Source organism: Pteropus medius, unplaced genomic scaffold (assembly GCF_902729225.1).
Source record: "Pteropus medius unplaced genomic scaffold, Ma_sr-lr_union100, whole genome shotgun sequence".
NCBI lineage: Eukaryota > Metazoa > Chordata > Mammalia > Chiroptera > Pteropodidae > Pteropus > Pteropus medius.
Window position 1 is genome coordinate 884,458 of NW_024353788.1, and position 15,256 is coordinate 899,713.

Sequence of the window (15,256 nt, forward strand, 5' to 3'; positions counted from 1 at the left end):
GTATCATGTAGCTGGCAGAACTTTTACAAATTTCACCGGTACAGGCATACCTCAGATGTTGCAGTTCAGTTCCAGATCACCTCAATAAAGTGAGCTGTAATCTTTTTACTGGTGGAAGGTCTTGCCTCCCATTTGTAAAACAATGCAATACCTGTGAAGTGCAATAAAACAAGGCGTGCCTGTACTGCCAGGGAAGAGAAAGCCTGGTAAACCAGCTAAAGCAGATGCTGACCTGGTCCAGTGTGGATCAACCTAACCCATTGGTTGTTTTCTGTGAGCCTCATACCAATCCAAGATACTGTCAAAGCAGCGTTTCTGTAGTTCTTATTAGGAAAGCCTCATCTTCACAGTCTATTGCAACCTAGAAATCCATCCCCTCTTTCTACTCCTATCTAAATTTACCAACCCAAGTTTTTCCACATTGAGGAAACAGCTCTAGAGCAAGGACGCCAATGTGGTAGCATCAGATCCAGGACAAGTGTGAAGGGTCTGTTGAGTCACTCACACAGAGTAGGCAGAAACCTTAAAGGGAGACCAAATGGACCCTGGTTTCAAGAAAGCACAAGGGTAGAGTTTCTGGCTGGGGTGATATGCAGAAGAAATAAGTAAAGACTTCATTTCTTAGCATAACACCACTGGACTTCCAGGGTAGGGTGGGGAAAGCAAAAAGCCAGCTCCTAGTAGGGAATGAGCTACACAGTAAGCAGATCTGTAGGTGAAAATAAGGCATTCAGCTCAAATTCCTCAGGATCCCATGTCATGAACTCCTAAGAACTAGCTCACATCTTTAAGGGCCTCCACAAATAAACTTAGGTTCTAGTCCCAGCTCTTCCTCTGCATTGTGTGACTCTAAGCAGGTTAAGCACTTTGGCTTCAGGGTGATTTTGGGTCTGACAGTTGTTAATATCTACTATTGAGTATCCCCATGTCTTCTTCAGTAAATAGAAGAGGATAAACCAAAGACAAAAGTATCCACCTACTGTGTCCCAGGCTTCTTTATTTAAGATCAAAGTGATGAGTGATGTGGGCATTAAAATCAAGAGCATCATTGAGCTTCCCTCCAACCAGTTTCCCCAAACTCCCTGCCCCCACACCCTTTGTGTTCCCAATTCTTTAGCGATGAAGAACTTAATCCCAAAGCCGTGGTACAATCCTCAGGCTCCTCTCTCCCTAGCTCTCCCCTTTTCTGGGAAGGGCAGGCACTTCAGTTTGAATGCATGGGAGAGCCCAGAGAGGTGACAGACACAGAGGGAAAGGTTTCACCCTCAGGGAATGGGACCGAGGAGTACAGCGTAGTGAAGTGAGGGCCCGCGTAGCCTGGGGTACCAAAATGGGGCCCTGGTGCCAGAGGAAAGGATACTGGTCCCCCTGAGAAAGGAGGCCCAGAAGCCTCAAAATCCTCTCGTTGAGAATAGTCACTGCTTGATCGTTTGCCCTTCTGGCGACGGTTGCAGAACCATACTCGGACCACCTGAGAGTGGAGAACACAAGGGAAAAGAGTGACATTCGCTCATAAATTCCAGGTGGGTCTGGCTTTGCTTAGTCATTTGGCCCAAAATCAACAGATCCAGACTGGTTGAAGGGCAGGAGCCAGAGCTAGTACGAGCAGGATGAGGACTGGGGAGGAGGACATGGAGCACACAGGGTCAGGCACTCACATCCTTCTCAAGCCCAAGCTGTTGGGCGATGTGGCCGATCTGCTGCAAGGTGGGCTTCGGGCACTGCAGGAACATGCTCTCCAGGTTGCCCCGCACGCGGTTTTCGATGCTTGTTCGCTTTCTCTTCCGGGCCTGCACCAGGGTCTCCGCTTTGCATATCTGGTCAGGTGAGGAAGGGGTGACAAGGGAGGTGGGAGGGCAAGTTTCAAGCCCGCTGAGCAATAGCATCATAGGTCAGTCACGTGAGCAAATTGCTAAAAGGCATTGAGAATCGATGTGTTACCAGAGCCTGATGGTATTAAAAAAAAAAAAGAATTCTGCAAGGGTAGGTTTAGACCGGTGGCCTGAACCTTGTCCCGGCAGCACTGAGGAATTACCCTCCATCCATTGAGAACTACTGCTGCAAGGAGAGCTGTCAGCCAGGGTGGAAGCCATGGAAGTTAGGCTGAGTCATAGGAGGTCCCTGTGCACCCACCCACCCTCACCTCCTGTAGATTCTCGTTGTTGTCAGCTTCCTCCACCCACTTCTGCAGCAGGGGCCGCAGCTTACACATGTTCTTCAAACTGAGCTGCAGAGCCTCAAAGCGGCAGATGGTCGTTTGGCTGAACACCTTCCCTGAGGAGGTTGAAAGAGTAGCATCGTGAGGCAGCAGGCCCAAAACCTAGGCATTGCCACCTCTTCCTGCCCTCACAAAGTCCCACACCAGGATCCCACTTCTTCCCACAGGAAGTTCAAGGCCCAAGTTATTTTTCTCCCTCTCTCTCTACCCAATTCATGGGTGAAAGTAGAGCCTGCCCCTGAAACACCCTCTTCTCACTCCCTCGGTAGGGAGGAAAGGTCCAAGTTCAGGAATTTTCCTTCCAGGGGAGATGTGATCCTTTGGTTTCTGTGGGTTAGAACATGCTGAGAGGCACCCACCAAAGAGAACCCCGAGGGTGAGCCCCACATCGGCCTGGGTATATCCCAGAGTGATCCTCTTCTGCTTCAGGAGCTTGGCAAATTGCTCGAGGTCCTTCTGTAGAGCTTTCATGTCCTGGGACAGCATTTAAAAAAGCAGAGGACATGTAAGAAAGAACACAAACACACCAAATGTCGACCACCCCTCTCCCCGTCTCACCTGGGCCCAAGGAGTGGTCAGTGGGAGTATCTCTGCATCCAGGCTACCTACCTAACATCTAGCGACAACTATCTACAAATGTCATTCACACCAGAAAGCAACACATCCAGTAGCTGCAGAGCACCACACACGCTAACTAGAAAGACAGGCCCTGGCCTCGATGAGAACACCTGTCAGGTTAGGAAGGGAGCTCCTACCTATTAGCTCATTTAATACAAAAGCTTTCTGACTAGGATATTAGCCCTAGAGAAATAAAGAGCACCATGTCTCTCTGCTTCTCATTTCAGTATATTCTCCCAGCTTGTTTCTAGGGTCCCACAGACTATGACACGGCATGCATGTACGCAAACACACGACAAAAAGTTATAGGTGTCATAAGAGCTTTGTATACATAAAGAGCTTTGTATACAGTTGGTGCTCAATTTTTTATAAATCTGATTATCCCTTATTTTCCCAATCTGTTTGCAATATAGAAGTATTCTGATTAATTCAACAAATTTATTGTACACCTTCTATAAGCCAGCAGCTATACGAAGTAGACAAGAAGCCCTGGCCTCATGGAGTTTCCATCCTAAAGTGGAGAGACAGATTATTATCCAGTAAGTTAGAAGTGCCATGAGAAAGCTCAAACAGGGTAGAGAATTACAGAGTACAGCAGGATAGGATATTATGGGGAAGTTGACAATCTTAAATAAAATGAAGAAAGTGAAGTTTGAGCAAAGGAAAAGAGGCAAGTGAAAAGACCCTGAGGTGGGCAGGCCTGGTAGCAGTAAGGAGCTGGGCGAATGGACAGAGGCAATGGAAGAGGAGAGAAGCTGAGATGAGACGGGCAAGCAGGGCAGTTCCTGTAGATGCTGCAGTGAGTGAAACGATTGGACTCTCACATTTCAAGTGTTCATTCCAGTTGACAAGGTGACAAACAGACTAAGGAGGAAATGAGGGTATAGCTAGGGAGGCAACTGCAGTTATCCAGGAATAGATGGTAGTAACTGGGACCAGGGTGATAGTTAAGTATTGATTTAGGGTGTATTTCCAACGTTAAGATAGCAGTGTTTCTAAAGGTGTGGATAAAGATGAGCAAGAATGAGGATGACTGGTCTGGGCCTTGAGCTACTTACTGCGTGATGGATGGATGATCAGGAAGACATCTCAGCAGAAGACAGAAAATGAGGCAGTCAAGTCTCCAAAGTACTTGAGCCTTGAGGGTGGATGAGAGGAAGGAAAGGTGGACAGAGCAGAGGTTGATGGACTGAGCCCTGGGGCATTTCAGTGAAGGCCAGTGGCCAAGGGAACCAGAAGAGTAGCTAGTCCCTTGTGAGGTCCTCGAAGGCTTAAAGTATTTCAAGGGTGCCCAATCACATGAAATTCAAATAGGCTAACTTCCATTCCCAACTTCTGCTCAGCCAATGTTTCAAATCTATAAATGTCCTCAGCTGTCCCATCACAGTTTTTCCAAATTCTATTTTGGGGATTTGAAATAAGGTAAACCCCAGTTCAAATCTTAGCTTTATCATTTAACAGTTAAGACCCATGAAATAGGCTAAGAATACCTCACCATAAGATTTTGTGACAGTTAATGAGATAATGATGTAGAAACTGAGCACACACAGCCAGGCACTTAGGAAATGGACCACAATTGGCAGCCATTATTATTCAAGGCTCAGCAGTCGCCTCCTGCAAAGAGTCTAGGTCTACTAGGTCGGCTGAAACCACTCACACCTCCTTCCTTCTGTGAGGCCTAAAGGCTTAGTACTTGATCTCTAATTGCTTACACTTGTCTCTTCTGTGGCCTGGAAGATACATCCTTAATAGTCCCCAGCAGGGCTGGACATGGAAGTCTTCAATTCCTCAGCAAACCCTACATATGGGGAATGGCCTGGAAATGAATTCTTCCACGTTTTTCTCCTTGTTCACAACTCATGGAATTACAGCTGAACTTGGTACTTCCGACTCCCTAACAAGAGGGTACCAGGGTGTGCACTCTGCATAATGGTGACTCACTGGCTCAGAGGCAGAGGTCAAGGGAAGACAAGACCTAAACTTGGACGGGAGGTAAACCCACTCTACACGTTTACATACAGCCTAAACAGGAGCTTCAATCAGCAACCAGTCACACCCTCGAATTTCAGGAACAATAACCCCAGGATAAGCACTGTTTTTACCCTCAAGCCACGCTTAAGGCCTAGATCTTGGGTCTGATAAAGATCAAATTATAAAGAAGGGCTCAGGGTGGGAGAAGAGGCTCAAACCCCAAGCTGGGTCTGCTGCGGACTGGTAATAAATTGAGTGACCCGACTCTGGTCAAGCCTAGGAAATGGAAGGGACCTACTTGACAAGGGCAGGCTGGGGTGGGAGGCAAGGCCTGCCTGGGTTGCTTCTGACTCCCCGAGGCCACCCCTTGCGGTTCTCCCGGAATTCTGGTCTCCACTTCCCACCGTGCTCTTGCTCTCCCTCTCAGGAGCTTGCGGTGGCCACACACCCCTCCATGCCCACTCCGCTCTAGGGTTTCAGGCCTAGGCAGCTGCAGGCCACCACTTCCCCTCTCTGGCCGCCCGGCCACTTCCCCAGCCCCACTGCACCTCACTCGCCTCCTCCTCAGGGTTTTGCTCCAACTTCTCCTTGTCCAGCTTCACGGCCCCAGGCGGGGCAGCGCAGGGCTCAGGCGAGGTCCCCTTAGAGTTGCTCTCCACTCCGGCTCCCGCCTCGCTCTCGGGCTGAGGGGTCTCCAGGCTGCCTGGGGGCAGCAGCCCCACTCCAACTTGAGGTCCACAGTAGGCCATTCCCCCGCAGAACTCATATGGCGGGGGACACGGGGGAATCCCCCACACCTCGGCACTGGGGCCAAGCCCTGGCCCGATTCCTGATCCGCCGGGAGGGCCCTGGAAGCTCAGCCAGGTCCGAGGGTCAACCCAGCCCGGCTCCGGCCCTCCTGGCCCATCGCCTCCACCGCCTGGTGGGGGCGAAAAGGCAAAGTCGGAAGCCAGGTGTCCCGCCATGGGGAAGCACGGCACCCCAAGCCGGGGGCCTGGTAAAAGGAGGGCTCGCCAAGGCACTGCTCAACACCTCTCTCCCTCCCCAATCCCACCCACTAGCCTTGACCTCTGGCCCCGCCCCCTGGATGGGGGGAGGAGAGGACGATGGGGGCGGGAGAAACTGAGGCGAAGTGTGTTTGCCTGCTGGTGGCGGTGGTGTTCGTGGAAGGTGAATGCCAGGGAGCCCCAATTTTGCGCCTCTCCAGGCCCCATCCCCAAGGCCCTCGGTGCAGGACCCCACGCAGACCTTCTCTTCCAACTCTCAGCCGGGCTGCCGGGCCCTCCCTCGGGCTCTGCACACCTCGGAGCTGTCTGGAACCCCTTGAAACCTCCAGGTTCTTCAGGAGCCCAGATTTTTGACGCATCTCCAAAGACTTCGGCACCCTCTCAGCTCCTCAAACATTTATTGTGTTTGTGCCAGCTACTGCTAGGAATGGCTACCCTCAAATTCCCATTACCACCCCTGCTGTCTTCCCCGGCCCCCAATCCAGGAACCCAGGCATTCATCCAGATTACTGGCCAGATTCCGTTACCCCAAAGCTGCGAATGCCTGGTGCCCATCTGCCCAAACTGATAAATTTTTACCCCATTTCCAGGGTCAAATTGCCAGACAAGGCCTCCCATATCTCAAGGCTTCCGCTCCAGAGTCCACTTACCTACCAGACTCAGGGATTGACCACCCCGCCGACACACACTCACACATACACACACTTCTCTTCTAGGGGCCAGGCTCTGACCTGACTGGGCCCAAGTCCCCCAACTTTTGTCTGAACAGATGGATCAGACACCCCCCCTCCCCCCCGCCTCGGGGTCCCCACTATGGGACTCACATGTCAGGTTCCTAGCTGCCCCCATTCAGGAACCGGAATATTTAGTACTTAGTTGACTATTCTCCCTCCCCCACCGCCCCGGCCCAAGCCTCCAGCCCTAGGCCCTGGGTGGGGAAAACCAAGGAGGGAGGGGGGAAGAAAAAATATCTGACTTCAGGTTCAAAGAGGCTTGGGAGGGACTGGGGGAAGGAGGCCGGACAACGGCCTTGGCTGGACAATCCAGGTCCCCAGAGGGGGCAGCTCAAACTTTAAACAAGTGCTCAACCCTTGAATGGGCCTGGATGGCTCCCCCGGGGACAGCTTCCTGACCCCCAACCCCCTAGTCCCGATCCCCTCACATAGAATCCCCCTCAGAGTGGCTAAAAGAGCTCCAGGAACCAACCTTAAATCCTCCTCAAAGACTGAGCCTCTGAGCCTCAGACGGAGCCCCACCCCGTTGGGACCTAGGTATCCTGCCCCTCTTCCTCTGGAGTACTCAGGCATCCAGCCTCACAACCACCCCATCCCCCAGCCCTTAAGGCTCTGGGATGCACTTTGTTTGAGTGGGGTGGGCTGATGGAAAGATTCAAAGGTGAAGATTTGAGGGGATGCAGGAAGCCTGCCCTAAGCTTTCCGTCAGGGTCTACTTTTTGAGGCCTGTCCTGAGTGTCCTGAGGGCTCACACTGCTGGCCTTGTTCTTGATGCTGTTTGCAAGAGAATAGTCTTCAGAGTGCCTGTCTGCGAGGGAGGGATGGTGTTTGTCTGTCTGCTCACAAAACTTGCCCTAAATGGAGGCCCCGGGGTGAATTAGGTGGGGAGCTTCCTGTAGCTTGGAAGGCCAGAATCCTAAGCCTGGGCACTGACCTCTGCCAACTCAAGGCATCTCTTCCTCTCGGCCCTGTCCAGAGTTGTTCCTGGGGTCAGTGGCTCAGTGTCTGCCTTCTGAGGAGCTGGGTGTCCCGGTGGGGGCCCTCCTGATTGGCCAGCTGTCTTCGCCTCTGTGCTGATGAGGCTTTTTTTTTTATTAAGTGTATCGGGGTAACATTGGTTAATAGTTATATAATTTTCAGGTGTACATTATAATTTGACATCGATGAGGCTTTTGAGCCTGTTTTTTTTTTCTTTGAGTCTCTATCTCACAGCCCCGGTTGCTGTGTCCATCTGTATGCACTTTTTGGACAACTAACTGTATTCATGCATTTCAATACTTTCCTAAAGTCTGTTGGAAGAGCTTCAGGGAAGTGGGGCTGGGGCTGTATTCACCTCTAAGCCACTAACTACTCAAAGGTAGATAGATTAAGGGGCCTGGTGGGGGTGGGGAAACTGCTTTGGAACAGGAGGGGCTCCTCCCCAGCCATCTCCCCAACCCCCCAGATAGAGCCATCACGGCACCTTTGTCATGCATCTATCTGCTGTCTGCCAAGGAGTCAGCCTCCCTGAGGAGGGGGAGGGGCAGGGCAAGGACTGAAATCCTCCACACCAAGGCTCCTCAGCTCACCACCCTCTGGGCTCCCAGAAAGCCCTCTCTCCATGCCATTCCAGAGAGCTTCTGCTGCCCGTCTTCCCAGTGGCTCCTCAAACACCTTCCCCAGTTTCCCCACTCAACACTACCCTCTTATTTTTTAGATTACAATCTGCAGTTGCTCTAGGAGGTATGTTTCTGGCCTGGGAAGAGGCCCATTCATAAGAGAGAGCCAGAGGAGGGGCGGGTCTCTGGGTCCTGGGCTGGCTCATGACCCAGACCTTAATGGCAAGTTAAATTTGTCTGGAGTCCTAGTTGGCGCTCCAAGGATGCTCTGGGCTGACCTAGGCTGAGATGTGCTCCCTTTCCCCTCCCCACCCTTCTGTTAGGCCTGCTGGATAGGTGGCTTCACTTCTGCCCGGTGGGCTCCTGCTGTCCTGGCCTAATGTTGCTTGGCTTGGAGGAGACTGGGAGCGGGCTCTCCTCTACTCTTTTGGTCTTAGAGGATCACTAAAAAACCTCAAATCCCAAAACCCAACATAGGACTGAGCTCACAAACCCTCCGCCTATACTTTATTATAGTGATGTATCAAGGCCCTTCGCAGAGACAAATACAAGTACATACTGGTTGCATAGGTCTGCCCAGATATCAGGGAGAACAGCTGAGGTCACCACTCTCTTGGTGTGGCTGGCTGCATGGCTGCAAAGAGGTTTAATAGTAGCCTTGCTGCTGTCAGCCCAGCCATCCCCTCGCTGGAGCAGGGGGGTATTGTTTGGTTGGGAAAACCAGCTGAAAGGCTCATATGGGGACTAACAAAGACTTGCTCTAGTCCAGGGTAGTAAACCACTTATTTTGATATCTGAGTTCTGTCAATCTTAAAGTAGAAGAAAGGGAAAGAATGGAGGACTGAAGAAAGAAGGGTTCAGGCTGTGAACCTGAAGAAAATTCATGTGATGTGAACCCCAAGAAGAAATTTATCCTCTGTAATGGACTCCTCATGGTCAACTGAGGGCCCAAATTTTATGAATATTAAGAGCCCAGCGGCCATCTGCTGACAGAGGCTTTTCATGTATTCTGTGTACCAAAAATAACCACAGACAGAACTCAGCTTCCACACCACTGTAGGGAAACCCTTGTTTCATCTTTTGACCAATGGACTGAGACATGCCCTCTCCAATCAGAACTGCATGAATTATATCCTCATTTGCAGCTACACTGACCAATCAAAACTGCATGATTTAGACCAATTGGAACTGTCCAGTTTGGAAAACTCATTTACAGAAAATAGACCAAAATGGGAACTGTGGGCAGGAAAATTCTCTACAAAAGGTGACCTCCCCTTTGTCTTGGTAGAGCACAATTTAGGTTGTTGTCTAAATATGTGTCTCATAGCTGCAGCTCTTTTTCTCAAATAAATGCTTTTTTTTTTACTCCTTATTATAGTCTAAATTTAATTTTGGTCAACAAGGCTTTGCCCACTTTTGGTGATTATCTACCTTTATCTTAATTTACAAATATTCCACTGCTCATTGTAAACCAGTCCCCTTCTTCTTAACAGTTGAGGCCTGCAAACTGAAGTCTTCTTTTCCCCAATCAAGACATTCTACCACAAACAGTGAAGTCAGCTCTCAGGTTGTAGTCTGTGAGGAGACAGAGGAAAGAGGTGAGGGTGGGGAGGCAAGGAGAAGGGGAGAAGCAGTTGGGAATAAATCAAGGGTCTGTAGAGCAGGATTCTAGCTCTGCCTCTCACTCTTCAGCTGGCATACCTCCCCTCTGTGCCTCAGTTTCCTCGCCTAAGAGGAACTGGACTAAATGAACTCTAAATTTCCTTCCAGCCCAGACATAAAATTGCTGCCCCATTCCCATACACCATCCTACCTGCCCTCACCGCTAACTTGACATGAATTTTCTCTGCACACCTGTAAAGAGAAATTGGTGTTGGAGGGATGGGAGAGGAGGGACTCAGTGAGATGCTGGCACAGGCATTCCTGCACGCCCCCTTCCCCATCTCCTACCTCCAAGCAGCCTTCTTGGGAAATCTGACAGGTTTTCCCCTCACGTTTGTTCAAGATACATATGAGTAGATTGCAAAACCAGTTTTGATTTGGTTTTCAGTGCTTAGAAGCTTATAAGAAACATACTTCAAGAGGTAAAATTTCTCATGAAAACCAGGTGTGCGTGTGTCTGTGTGCGTGTGTGTATGTGTGTGTGTTGGAAAGGAGCCAACCCAGGCCAAAGCTAGAGAGGAATAGAAATACTAACACTCCCTTCTCTTTCGCGTTCCCTGTTTCTCTCCAAACCTCCACTCTGCGGCCTCAGCCTCCTAGAGAGAGGGACACCAAATGATCTTTAAGGTTACTTCCAGCTCTAAAATTTTGAGCAGTTCTAATTTTATTTATTTGAGCCTTCTCTCTTTTCTCCTTAGTGAATATAGACAGAGGTTTGTTAATTTTGTTTATCTGAAAAGAACAAAGAACCAGCTCTTTTTTTCATTAAGTTTTCTATTGTCTTTCTGTTCTCTATTTTATTTATTTTTTCTGATTTTTATTATTTTATTTCTTCTACTGACTTTGGGCTTCATTTGTTCTCTTCTTCTATTTATTTAAGGTGTAATGTTAGATTGTTTATTTGCGATTTTGTTTGTTTCTTGAGAGAAGCCTGTAAAACTATTAACTTTTCTCTTAGTATCGCTTTTGCTGCATCCCAAAATTTTGTCAAGTCACGTTTTCAATTTCATTTGTCTCTATGTAACTTGTGATCTCTTCTTTTATTTCTTCTTTGACCCCATAGTTGTCCAGTAGCATGTTGTTTAATCTCCAAAAGTTTGTGGTTTTTCCAGCTTTATTCTTGTAGTTAATTTCCAGTTTCATATTGTCGTGGTATGATTTCAAGCTTTTAAAATCTTTTGTGGCTAGTTTTGTGCTCCAACATATGGTCTATCCTTAAGAATTTACCCTGTATACTTTTTTTTTTTTTTTTTTTTAATATGGTGACATTGGTTACTTGAAATCCAGCGAGTTTCAAGTATGCAATTCAACAGTGGGCATATATATTACATTGTGTGTTCACTGCTCTTAGATTTCTTTCTATAACCACATATTTGACTGCTTTTACCCCAACTACCTCCCCCCTTTCCCCTCCCCTCTAGTAAACATTAGTCTATTGTCAATGTCCATGTGCCTCTGTTTGTTTGTCCAGTTTGTTTGTTGGTTTTAGGTTTAAATCCCATATATAAGCGATATCATCTGGTTTTCAACTTTTTCTGTCTTGCTTATCTCTCTTAGCATGATTATCTCAAGGTCCATCCATATTGTTGCAAATGGCAAATCTCTCTTACAACTGAGTAATATTCTATTGTATATTTGTACCACAGCTTCTTTATTCAATCATCTATCGTAGGACACTTTGGTTGCATCCATATGCTGGCCACTGTGAATGATGCTGCTATGAACATCGGTATGCAAATATATTTTGAATATATATTTTCAAGTCTTTGGAGTAAATACCCAAGTAGATTGCTGGATCATATGGTAGATCAATTCTTAGTTTTTTGAGGAACCTCTATATTGTTTTCCATAGTGCCTGTACCAATTTGCAGTCCCACCAGCAGTGTATAAGGCTTATTTTTCCTCCACATCCTCTCCAACATTTGTTATTACTTGTCCTGTTGATTATAGCTATTCTAACAGGGGTGAGATGATATTTCATTGTGGTTTTGATTTGCATTTCCTAATAGCTAGTGATGCTGAGCATCTTTTCATATATTTGTTGGCCATTTGTATGTCCTTTAGGGAGAAGTGTCTGTTCAGGTCCTCTGCCCATTTTTTGATTGGATCATTTATTTTTTGTTGTTATTGAGCTGTATGAATTCTTTGTATATTTTGGATATTAGGCCCTATCGGAGGCGTTACTCACAAACATCGTCTCCCATTCGGATGGTTGTCTCTTTACTTTGTTGACAGTTTCTTTTGCTGTGCAAAAGCTTATTTGATGTAGTCCCAATCATTTATTTTTGCTTTTACTTCCCTTGCCTTTGAGGTCAAATTCATAAAATCCTGTTTAAATCCAAGATCCTTGAGTTTAGTTCCTGTGTTTTCTTCTATGCAATTTATGGTTTCTGATCTTATATTTAGATCCTTAATCCATTTCGAGTTAATTTTTGTATGTGGTGATAGACAACAGTCTAGTTTCATTCTTTTCAGGCGGCTTTCCAGTTTTCCCATCACGATTTACTGAAGAGGCTTTCTTTTTTCCACTGTATGTTTTTGGCTCCTTTGTCAAAAAATATTTGCCCACATAAACATGGGTATACTTATGAACTCTCAATTCTGTTCCACTGGTCCGTGTGTCTGTTTTGCTGCCAATGTCATGCCGTTTTGTTTACTGTCACTTTGTAGTATAATTTGAAGTTAGGCAGAGTGATACCTCCAGGCTCATTCTTTTTTCTCAGGATGGCTTTGGCAATTTGGGATCTTTAGTGCTTCCATACAAATCTGATGATTTTTTATTCTATTTCTTTAAGAAATGCCGATGGGATTTTGACGGAGATTACATTAAATCAGTGTAATGCTTTAGGTAATATGGTCATTTTAACTATGTTGATTCTTCCAATCCCAGAACACAGAATATCTTTCCATTTCTTTGTATCTTCTTTGATTTCTCTTAATAGGGTCTTGTAGTTTTCATCATATAGGTCCTTCACATATTTTGTTAGATTTATTCCTAGATATTTTATTCTTTTTGTTGCAATTGCAAGAGGAATTATTTTTTCCACTTCTTTTTCTGACACTTTGTTATTAGAGTATAGGAACACTATGGATTTTTGAATGTTGATTTTGTATCCAGAAACTTTACTTTATTTGCTTATTGTTTCTAGTAGTGTTCTTCTGGTGTCTTTAGGGTTTTCTACATAGAAAATCATGTCATCCGCGAATAGTGACAGTTCGACTTCTTCGTTTCTATTTGGATGACTTTTATATCTTTCTCTTGTCTGACTGCACTTGCTAGGACCTCCAATGTTATATTAAATAACAGTGTTTATAGTGGACAGCCTTGTCTTGTTCCTGATCATAGAGAGAAGGTTTTTAGTTTATCACTATTAAGTATAATATTGGCTGAGGGTTTGTCATAGATGGCCTTCATTATGTTAAGATACTTTCCTTCTATACCAATTTTGTTAAGTGTTTTGATCATAAATGGGTGCTGTATCTTGTTGAAGGCTTTTTCTGCATCTATTGATATGATCATATGATTCTTATTTTTTAATTCGTTTATGTGGTGTATCACATTAATCGATTTGCATATGTTGAACCATCCCCGTGCCTCTGGGATGAAGCTCACTTGATCGTGGGGTATAATTTTTTTAATATGTTATATATTGTTTGATAGTATCTTATTTAGGATTTTTGAATCTGTATTAATGAGAGCTATTGGTCTATAGTTTTCTTTTGTGTGTGTGTTACCTTTACCGAGTTTTGGTCTCAGGATAATATTGGCCTCATAAAATGAATTGGAAAGTATTGTCTTCTCTTCAATTCTTTGGGAAAGTCTGAGGAGAATATGTATTAAATCTTTTTGGATTATTTGGTAGAATTCACTGGTGAAGCCATCTGGTCCTGGACTTTTACTTTTTGGTAGGCTTTTGATGATTGTTTCAATATCCATACTGCTGATTGGTCTATATAGATTTTCCAGTTTTTCTTGATTCAATCAGGGAAGGTTATATTTTTCTAAGTACTGGTCTATTTCTTCTAGGTTATTAAATTTGGTGTTATATACTTTTTCAGAGTATTCTTGTATGATCCTTTGTATTTCTGTGGTGTCTGTAGTAATTTCCCTTCTTTCATCCTTGATTTTGTTTATTTGTGTCCTTTCTCTTTTTTCTTTAGTAAGTCTAGCCATGGGGTGTCAATTTTATTAACCTTCTCAAAGAACCAGCTCTTTGTTGCATTTATATTTTCTATTGTTTTCATTTGTTTGTTTGTTTGTTTGTTTTCAATATCATTTATTTCTGCTCTAATTTTGATGATTTCTTCCCTTCTGCTGACTTTAGGCTTCATTTGTTCTTCCTTTTCTAGTTTTTTTAAGATGAAGCATTAGATTGTTTATTTGGGCTTCTTCTTGGTTTTGGAGATAGACTTGTAATGATATGAACTTTCCTCCTATGACCGCTTTTGCTGTGTCCCAAAAGTTTTGATATGTTGTACTCTCATTATCATTAGTTTCTATGTATTTCTCGATCTCTCTCTTTATTTCTTCTCTGACTCAGTTATTCTTCAGTAGTATGTTGTTTAATCTCCATGTATTTGTGGTTCTTCCTTCTTTCTTTTTACAGTCAATCTCTAGTTTCAAAGTATTATTATCAGCGAATATGGTTGGTATGATTTCAAACCTCTTATATTTGCTGAGGCTACCTCTTTGTCTCAGTATGTGGATAGTCCTTGTGAATGTTCCATGTGCACTAGGGAAGAATTTATAAACAAGTGTTTTGGGATGGAAGGCTCTGCAAATGTCAATTATGTCCAGTTGGTCTAATGTGTCATTTAAGGATGTTATTTCCTTATCAATTTTCTGTTTGGATGATCTGTCCATATCCAACAGTGGGGTATTTAGGTCTCATACTATGATATGTTTGGTCTGTTTCTCCCTTTAGTTCTGTTAGTAATTCCTTTACATATTTCGGGGCTCCTTGATTAGGTGCATAGATATTAATAAGTTTTGTCTCTCAATGCATGATTCCCTTTAACATTATAGTGTCTCTCAGTATCTTTCTTTACCTTTTTGATTTTGAAGTCTATTTCATCTGATATTAGTACCACTACTCCTGCTTTTCTCTGAATGTCATTTACTTGAAATATCACTTTCCACCCTTTCACTTTGAGTTTATATTTGTCTTTGGAACTGAGATGTGTCTCCTGGAGGCAGCATATGGTTGGGTTTTGTTTTTAGATCCATTCTGCAACTCTGTGCCTTTTTTTTTAGTGAGTTCAGTCCATAAACATTTAGGGTGATTATTGATATATGAGGTCTTCTAATGGCCATTTTGTCTTTTGCTTTATGGTAGCTCAGTGTTTCCATTGCTTCCTTGTCCTTGTGTTTCTGTTTTCTTTATTTTGGTTGGCTTTTGTGGATTTTGCCTCTGTTTCTTCTTGTTTTATATTACATACTTCAGTTCT

General features: G+C 45.1%; 1 protein-coding gene across 1 annotated transcript; it reads right to left on the reverse strand.

Moving 5' to 3' along the window:
- Positions 1–794: 794 nt before the first annotated feature.
- Positions 795–5,993, reverse strand: POU5F1 (POU class 5 homeobox 1). The gene is made up of 5 exons (XM_039851233.1): positions 5,356–5,993; positions 2,578–2,692; positions 2,144–2,274; positions 1,659–1,817; positions 795–1,471 (listed from the first exon to the last, which is right to left on the reverse strand). The coding sequence occupies exons 1-5, from the start codon at positions 5,770–5,772 to the stop codon at positions 1,205–1,207; spliced, it is 1,089 nt and encodes a 362-aa protein (XP_039707167.1). The 5' UTR covers positions 5,773–5,993; the 3' UTR covers positions 795–1,204.
- Between the last annotated feature and the right edge of the window lie 9,263 nt (positions 5,994–15,256).